At 46.6% G+C, this 9,355-nt stretch overlaps 1 protein-coding gene across 1 annotated transcript; it reads right to left on the minus strand.

Annotated features, from left to right (window-relative positions):
* Positions 1-3,208: 3,208 nt before the first annotated feature.
* Positions 3,209-5,224, minus strand: LOC103974533 (arogenate dehydratase 1). Its single transcript, XM_009389388.3, has 2 exons — positions 3,613-5,224; positions 3,209-3,520 (listed from the first exon to the last, which is right to left on the minus strand). Exon 1 carries the CDS (start codon positions 5,085-5,087, stop codon positions 3,669-3,671), a length of 1,419 nt encoding a protein of 472 aa, XP_009387663.2. The 5' UTR covers positions 5,088-5,224; the 3' UTR covers positions 3,209-3,520; positions 3,613-3,668.
* Positions 5,225-9,355: the final 4,131 nt, after the last annotated feature.

The following is a 9,355-nucleotide window of genomic DNA, read 5'->3' on the forward strand; positions in this document are numbered from 1 at the left end:
CTCGCAAGTGCAACGCCCGCAGGTGCCGTTGGCACCGCCCTTGCGCGTAGATGCAGTGCCCGCGTGCAGGTGGCCGCCATGCTTGCGAGCACCGCTGCAAGTAGTTGTGCCTACGCGCATAGTGCCCGCGCACAACTGGCTGCCATTGCAGCAGCCCGCCGGCCGTTGGTCGCTGGTCGAGACCCTACACGCAGATGGCAGCACTACAATATGCGAGGGCAACAAGGGTAGCAATTGTTGCTGCCTATTCTCACTTTTGCGTCAACGATTTTGACGTCAAAAGTTTCTCCAAAACATAACACACGCAGTTTGAAACCAATTTTCATATGAACATCCTGGCTCTAATACCACTGTTGGAAAATTATAGGGGCGACATCACATGCGCAATGGAAGAACAGAAAACAAAATCCCCAATTCCCAAAGATATATACGTCGTTGTACGAAGATTTTATGTGCAAAATCCGTGAAACAGAAAACCACGTGTAAGATGGATTGTGTTACCTAGGAAGATCGTATATCCCTAAATCCCCACAGATCTCTATGATAGGGTGAAAGAGGTCAAGCATCCTCCTCTTTAGTGGTGATCCACACAACAAGGCTGCGATGACGCTCCTTAAAACTCTAAGCCTGCTCTAAGGTGGAGAGGGGGAGGAGAATAGGAGAGGTAACCAAAAGACTCTAGCCTATGAACCACTAGTTCTTTCCTATTTATAGAGGTCCCCTATCAATTTAACCATAATAGATCCTCTCATATTGGGTATTGGATCTCCATCCAACTACCAAGCCTCTTAGATTAGTGGATCTCTATCCAATAATCTCTCATGGGCTCTTATTGGATCTCATCCATAGGATCCAATAATTCATGGACTTATCGGATATCCAATAAGATAAGGGCTCTAGCGGATATCTCATATCCGAACCTCTACTCATCGCAATGCCTACTATATGTGTGTGACCCTCTAGGCCTAATATCGAGCTGGCCATGAGTCATACCTATCAGAACTTCTTTTGGCTCGATAAATTATTATCTCCATAATAATTCACTTGACTCATCGATTGCAGACATACTAGGCCATTACGCCACAGTCCCTAGACGATACAGGGGAATCCAATCCATTGGACCTGTCTGTCCTCAATTACCGTGTAGCTATAGTCCCTCATCCATCTAATATCCTATAGACCGTATACCGAGCATGGTGTTGTTAGACCCGTATGGTTTCTTCTCGAGTCTCGCTTTTATCAGATTCTCTTAGAAAACTCTTTCTCTCTTAATCCGAATGACCCTAGCCAGGGATTTGTCTGAGAAAGAACACATGAGACATTCCTCTCATGATACCGAGAGTGGATGATCCTATGTCAACACTCAATAGCCCTTGTAAGGTTGACTACCACTCCCGATGATCAATTGTGCTAGATTTGAGACATTCAAATTATAAGTTCGATATCAAAGAGTGGAGCACTCATATAGGACATCCTTGATGTCTCAAGTCTAAGGACCAGATACACCACTAGGACTACGGAATTGCTGTCTAACAATAAGGCATCATCAACCATTCAGCATTTTGTAAACAGATCAATAAGTGAACTCATTCCCCAATGAGCACCTGTATTATATCCCTAGTGTCCCCACATGAGTAGCTATGAGACCAACTGCATCCATCATACAGATAGGTATACAACACACTAGTCTGTCCGGTTATCTCGATGTCCCTCTCAAGTGACCTATGATCAGGATTATTTAGGATCTGTGTTTAAAGGTGAATCAATCTCATTATAGTGATCTCATCACGATCTGATTCCCATTACACAGATCCAAGAACATCACAATATATATATATATATATATATATATATATATATATATATATATATATATATATATATATATATATATATATATATATATATATATATATATATATGCAAAAAGACTACGTGTCAAGTCACATGTGTCATCACTCGCATGATTGGCTTATTGGGCACCTATGACTAGCATCTCCTTCTCAGAGCGTGTGGATCACCGCTAGAGAGGAGGGCACTTGACTTCCTTCATCATCTTCTAAAGATTTGTAGGAATTCAGAGATATACGATCTCCTTAGATAATATAATTTTTTATATACGTAGTTTTAAATTTCACGAATTTTTGCGCATCAATATTCATACAACGACGAATATATATTTGGGAATTTGAAGATTTTATTTTCTATTCTTCTGCTATGTCGCCCTCCTAGATTTTCGAATAGGATTAATAATAAAACATAAACTTATAACAATATCACAAATAGGATTATATGGTTTCACACTCATTTCCTACTTGCATAGAGAAAAATTAAAATTTTCATTGAATAAGAATAATATAATATAATATTATCCTTAAATTAATTCAAAATCTTTATAGATCCTCTTATATAAATCTTTAAAAATATTTTCTCTTGATTTTTTAGATTTATTAAAAAAAATCTAACTTTAAAATATTTTCTTCTATATATTTCTATTCTAAAACCTTATATGAATTTCATTTAATAAATATCGTTCAAGTTATCTAGTCCATCAAGTAATTAGATTATTCCAACCCTAACAAAGATACAAAGTAATATTAATCTTTTTGTTTCTTTTTATATGAAAATATTAATGTGACGGACACCTCAGTACTTTATTACTGACAGACAAGAGGATGTGTATGACCATGACCATTTCCGATATTAATATATATCTATGAGTATAATGGTCCAAAAATCATATTATAAAAAGCTCTCTCCCTCACTGTGTTTCTCCAAATATAATATATTAATATCTTCTTTGAGCATAGCACTGTTGGCTTTCAGTGATTTTATCGAACATGCTCTTAAAATAATTTTGTAATGTTGACACTCAACGGATTTAATGTTCCGTTCACAAACATAAAATAAGACATGGATTGATTCAGAGTGCAGTATTTTCATCATACAATCAAATTTTGATTTAATAGAATAGATATAAACTATAAGTAGATACTTATTTCAATGATATATGCAAATTTAAATATTTGAAAAGAATTTATATTTTTATTAAAATCAGAGGACAAAGACTAAAATCACTTTTTTTTGGGAGGGGGAGATAAACGCAAATTTTCCACTTCGACTTAATGGCTGGTGTGTGATCTGTGTTGAAAGTGACCTGCTGTCACTAAAACTGGTCTTTGTATATACTATATATACAACCCACAGATGTAGTTATATTTTTGTCATTGTTAATACCGTGCGAATAATAATGTCTTGCATACTAAAGTTCCAAGCTTTTGGTGGACAACCACCTCGCCACAAAATGATACCCTCTCCAAAAGTAATTGATGTACACTGCTGTAGTTTAGGTTGTAGCTTTTGATGACCCTCAACTTAGGAGTCACGGTCTCCGGCCCATGGTGTGCGTGGGACCCATCACAAGAAGCTGGTACAATTTTGGTAGAGCACATTGCACGTACGAGAAACATAATCCAAATTAAAGATATCATATTCCGTTCTTTTAGTTCGCGATAGAACCCTAAAAGAAAACAAAATAAAGATATGTAACACAGTAATCAAACGCAATAAGGTTGGTAAAAAAAGGCGGTGTTTGGTTTTGACCAATCTCACCCGTCAGATTGGGGATAGGAGGAAACTGACGGACCAGAGCCAATCGATCAAGGTGACTACGACGAGGAGGGAGGCGTCGGCGGGGACGGCGAGGAGGATGCGTCCCAGGGAGTCATATCCATCGGGTAGCTGCCGAGCACGCGGAGGAAGGAGGTGTACTCCTGGACCTCGGCGAGGGCTTTCTGGGCGCGGGTCTCCGCCATGGACGCTTCGAAGTCGACGTAGAACATGTACTCGAAGTGCTTGGCGGTGCCCACGTTGGCGTCGTCCACCAGGCGCAGCGGCCGGTGGCGGTGCGGTCGGCTTTCGATCTTGGTCAGGCTGATGTCCCGGAAGGCGAAGGCGGAGAGCACCTTGAAGAGGACGGAGGTGCCCTCCCGGTCGTGGGCGAACACGATGCTGGTCTTGAAGGGCCGGTCGGTGCGCGGAATGATGGGCTCCCGCGCCAGCATCACGAACCGCGTCACGTTGCCGCTGTCGTCTTGGATGCCGTCCGCCAACACCTGCAGTTTGTACAGCTCCGCCGCCCGCGCCGACGCGATGGCCGCCGTGTCCCGGAGGCCGTTGTTGGCCACGTACTCGGCGGCGCCTGCCGTGTCGTCGAAGGCCTCCCGCGCCACGTTGAGTCCCATCCCGGTCAGCGTCAGCTCGCACTGGGAAAGCGCCTGAGGGTGGCTGATCACCCGGGTCAGCTGCTCCTTGCGAACGCCCGGGAGGGCGAGGAGGCAGTGGTGAACAGGGAGCTGAACCTCACCCACGATGTGGAGCCGGTGCCGCAGGAGGAGGTCGTAGTTGCGGTGGATGCTGCCGCCCAGGGAGTTCTCCACGGGGAGGACGGCGCGGTCCGCGATCCAGAGCTCCACCGCCTGGAAGGCCACCTCGAACTGGTCGCAAGGGATGGCTTCGCAGTTAGGGTAGGCCTTTCCGGCCGCCGCTTCGCTGTAGGCCCCCGGCACGCCCTGGTACGCCACGCGGACGCTGGACCCGTGCTTCGGGGAGGGCGAGAGGTCGGAGATGGAGAGGGGCCGCGGGAGGTTGGCCACCGGCACCAAGTCCAGCGTCGCCGAGTTTTGCTTCAGGCCGTTGACGGGAGTAGGACTCGCCAGATGGTAGTGGTTACCATCGTTGCTGCTTCTGGGTTCATTAGATGCCGCGCCGGCGTTGTCTCCTCCGGAGGATGAAGAAGAAGAGGAGTTAGACGCCGCCTTGCTGGCGAGGATGGCGCAATTGGTCTGCCAGTCGGAGCGGCTGGAGCCGAGGGCGCCGGGGAAGGGGGCGGCAGAGGTGGATTCTGGCACGTAGATCGATCGGATGGCCGAGCGGAGAACGGCGGAGGGGAGCCGCCGGAAGGCTGGTCCTCGCTTGGGGTGCGCCGTAGGAGGCGGGACATGGTTGTCCGGCGGCGGGAAAATGGGGCTGAGCACATGCCTTGGCGCAGAGGAAAGCATGACCGCCGCCATCGTTGACATATACATATATCAGACAGAATTATACTTTAAGATGTAAGAGAGAGAAAAATGAAATAAGAAGAAGAGTAGATGGCAGAGAAGCTTGAGAAGAGGAACCCTTTCAAGCTGGAAGAAAGCAGGAATGGCAGAGATAGAGGCTTTATTGTGCCTCTGGTTTGTGGTAGATGGGCAGGAGACGGTGGGTAGGTAGGGACGGAGAGAGAGAAGAGTCGGACGCTGATGATGAGGAAAAAAGATAGTTGAAAACAACAGATGTTGGATTTGGTCAGGTCTCACACCTAACATACCACTGCACAAATGTATGCGACCAAGCACTCTTAGACTGTTCATTATTACTTCTTCGATCTCCTCCGAATTTTATGCGACACTCAGCGTTGAATGTGTTCAATCAAATGCATTTCCTATCTAAATTTCATGAGAAGAATAAAGTAGAATTGTACGTGCAAGCGGTCCCACCACAGTCATGGCCAAGGCCAAGTCAGCGGTTGGTGAACCTGACGAATCGTGAGTGTCCCGCTGTGGTGCAGTCTGCCTGCACAGCGTCCATCCTCAAACCAGCAAATGACACGTTTTGTGATGGGATTCCCACCTTTGGTGGGCCCGACTGCCGACACTTCCATGCCAGGTCAACCCATCATGTGTACTCAACACACTTCCCACTTGCAAGCCATGGAAATGAATGTAGGCCCCACCCACGTATGTGAACCTCACTCACCATTCTTTTTATTTTTTTTATCAATTTCGACTTCATCACTTTAAAGGGAAAAAAGGACGTGTACTCAGCAAATTACCCACTTGCATGCCGTGGAAATGAATGTAGGCCCCACGTATGTGAACCTCACTCACCATGTTTATGAGATTTTCTTTTTTTATCAATTTCTACTTCATCACTTTAAAGGAAAAAAAGGACTTATTTTTGAAAAAGTTCTGCTATTTTTTTTTAGCTTTCCACAAGGTCATCATTTTCATATTTCTGATAGAATACATTTCATTTATTATAATTTTTGAAATATCTCCTACCAAGATAATTAGAATAATACAAACTGATCCAATTTTTTATATATTAAATTTAGATTTTTAGTTATAGTATTTTTGAATAGAGACTTATAATATTTTTTGATATCTTCACGAGAACATTAAAAATCTATTCAAAAATATTATAATGGAGACAAATAAATTCAAAACCCAATTCTCATTTATAACAATAAAACTTCAAGCAGTACCTTTGTTGGTTTAGGATTCAGCAATCAAATAAGAAAACTTCTATATCAATTACATTATTTTTTAAATAAATTTATAATATTTTGGCACTTTCATTAAAACATTATATACCTACCTAGATGTAAATGAACTTAAAATATAAATAATCCAGCTCATATGCAAAAAATAAATTCCAAATAGATATGGTTATTGGTTTAGGAACAAGAATAATCAAACAGATATATTTCTATATCAATTACAGTATTTTAAAACACGTTTACACCACCACAACACATTCCAACTGTAGAATTGGACCCATTCATTATATGAATCGATCCATAGAGTTGATCCAATAGGTGTTATTCAAATGTCTTAAATTATAACACTCTTTGATAAATATGAATGAGATGAGTATTTCCCCGAGAATTCACTAAAAAAATATTTTTGATCTAAGATAATTACTTTTGAACTTTTTCTAAATGACACCCCATAATTAGTTTTTATATAAGATTATTCTTTTTAATCAATTTGATGAAAAACATCCCTTTTGTTGGTGTCAACAACTTTAGGCCATGGCCTCGGGGTCAATACGGCTGAGTTCAGGTCCAAATGAGCAGGGATCTCTCGGGATTACCCTTGAGAGTGCTGAGGTAGTCGAGTGCGCTGATCCGGTCTCGACGGGGCAGACGTTTCCTCCAGGAGGGAACTCCTCGCTTGGTCACGCGGTGGAGTGGCACTCCGTCTTCGTCCCTGCATACAGGTCGGGTCGGGAGAACTCGATCCGACGGTCAAGTCAGTCGATAATCTTATGAGGCTTTTTTTCCCTCCTAACGCGAGAGTTTTTATAGGGAAGGTCACCGTTGTTAATGTGCCCGCTTGTAGGGAGCAGGACTGTACCTGGGAAGGCGTTTGACTCGGGCGTTGGGGTTGCGTGAAGGACCGGGCTCTTGTAGAATGGCGACGTGCCTCGGTCGACGTTCTGGTCTGCCTCGGCCCAGCGTTGTCAGGTCAGATTGAGGCAGATGACCCATGTGTCTCCTCGGTTCTCGTGACACAGGAGACGTCACCCAAGAGCAGGCGATGTCAGTTTGCATCCCATCATTATTATTACCCTCATCATTCTCCCCCCGAATGAAGACATGCGTCGGTCATTGCTAGGGGGTCCGGGGCGTGGCTTCTGTTTTCAGTGGTCGTTTCCGCCGGTTCGCCCTTGGGTCAGTGCCAAGGAGGTTTCCAGAGGATCGCGATGGTCGGTTGTTGGCCCGTTCATCCTATACGACGTGTCACCGAGGGGTATGACTTGGGCAGGGCGAAAGACTCGGACGAGCGGATGGTGCCAAGGTGTAGGAATCATGTGGTTTGGGGTCGAGATATGCGGCTCAGGCGGGCAGGCCACGCAGAGATGGACTCGGGCAGATGCAGCCAAGGGACACAGCTCAAGCGGGCGGGCCGCTCAGAGGTGGACTCGGGCAAAATGCAGCCGAGGGACACGGCTCAGGCGGGCAGGCCGCACAGAGGTGGACTCAGGTAGAATGCAACCGAGGGACACGGCTCGGGCGGGCTGGCCGGGCAGAGGTGGACTCAGGTAGACTGCAACCGAGGGACACGGCTCAGGCGGGCAGGCCGAGCAGAGGTGGACTCGGGCAGACTGCAGCCGAGGGACATGGCTCAGGTGGGCAGGCTGCGCAGAGGTAGACTCTGGCAGACTACAGCCAAGTGACATAGCAGCCAAAGGGGCTCGCAGCATGAATATCAAGGCACGACCTCCTCGATTTCGACTCCCGGAAGCCGACGACTCGACGCGAGGGATCGACGCCTGCCCTCCCGCGCAGACGAAGACATACTTGGCCACCCACGTCGCATGTCAGATTGCTGCTCCAAGCATGCCCTCGGCTACCGTGTCAAGTCTCATTTATGGCGGGGTGACGTTTGGCCTGCCTGATGCGACGTTCACTTAGGGAAGGGTAGCGATGGGCTATCGCCCACTCCCCCGGATGCCAAGGGTCACTGCTAGCAGGATCTTTGCTATAAATAACGTGTCGTTGGGTTCCAGCATGCCTCCTGCTAGTCATATGATCGATTGTTTCTCCGGAACTCATCGCTTCCGCTCGAGTCGACTCTCCTACCTTATCTTCCAAAGGTTAGTAAGGATGGCCACCTCCTCCTCCTCCTCCTCCTCTTCTTCATCCTCCTCTCCTTCCTACCCAAGCAACGTCGGGGAAAAAACACTGCCGCCGAGCCCCAACTCGTCGTCCGACGAGAAGGTGGCCCAGGCCCTTGAAGCTCTGATGTGGCCACATGACCTTGACTCCACAGTGAGTGAGTCGTCGCTCGGCAACCTCCGAGAGCACTTCAGCATCCCCGAGGGTTATGTCCTACTTGCCCCCAAGCCAAGGCAATGAGCGTATGATCTGATCCCCAAGGGTAATGCCTTAACCCTGGATGCCCTCGAGGCGGGGTTACGCTTTCCTTTGCACCCCATTATTAGCTCCTGTATCTCCTGGTGGCGCATTTCTCTGTCACAGATGGCGCCGAACTCCTGGCGCTATCTAGTGGCATTCTTGGGGGAGTGTCATTATGCTAATATTACCCCGACTCGGTCTCTCTTTTTGTCTTGTTTTTGCCTTTCCAAGGGGCTTGGGGGTTACTATCTGTCAGCCCGGTCGGGCTTCCAAGTTAGCGGAGCCCCCTCCAACAACAAAGGATGGAAGGGGCATTTCTTTTATATTTGCTGCGAGAGGGTTGGAGTTTTGGGCTCCGGTGGTCGGCACGCATGATCAATAATACCACCCCGGTTTTGAGCGATGATGAGCGCAGGGATCTCTGGAGGCTCAAGGAGATTCTTCCTGCCTCTCGAGCCATCCGGAACATGACTGAGCTGTGGTTGGTCAAGGCGGGTCTTAGCCCGACGCCTCGAGGTATGCTCGCAGTGGGTAGACTAGGGTCTTTACGAGTCATTCGGAGTACTGACCAACGTCCATGTTTTCACGCAGAGATGGTGAATCTTAGATCCGTGCACGGGGAACGGGCTTCGTCGGTTTCGACATTGCGCCCACCGACCGAGCCGATGATCG

The sequence above is a fragment of the Musa acuminata genome, chromosome BXJ3-1, assembly GCF_036884655.1.
Source record: "Musa acuminata AAA Group cultivar baxijiao chromosome BXJ3-1, Cavendish_Baxijiao_AAA, whole genome shotgun sequence".
In the NCBI taxonomy this organism is placed as follows: Eukaryota; Viridiplantae; Streptophyta; class Magnoliopsida; order Zingiberales; family Musaceae; genus Musa; species Musa acuminata.

What these genes read in the sequence shown, in the direction of transcription:
- LOC103974533 (XM_009389388.3), bottom strand. Translation starts at nt 5,087, where the DNA reads ATGTATATGTCAACGATGGCGGCGGTCATGCTTTCCTCTGCGCCAAGG.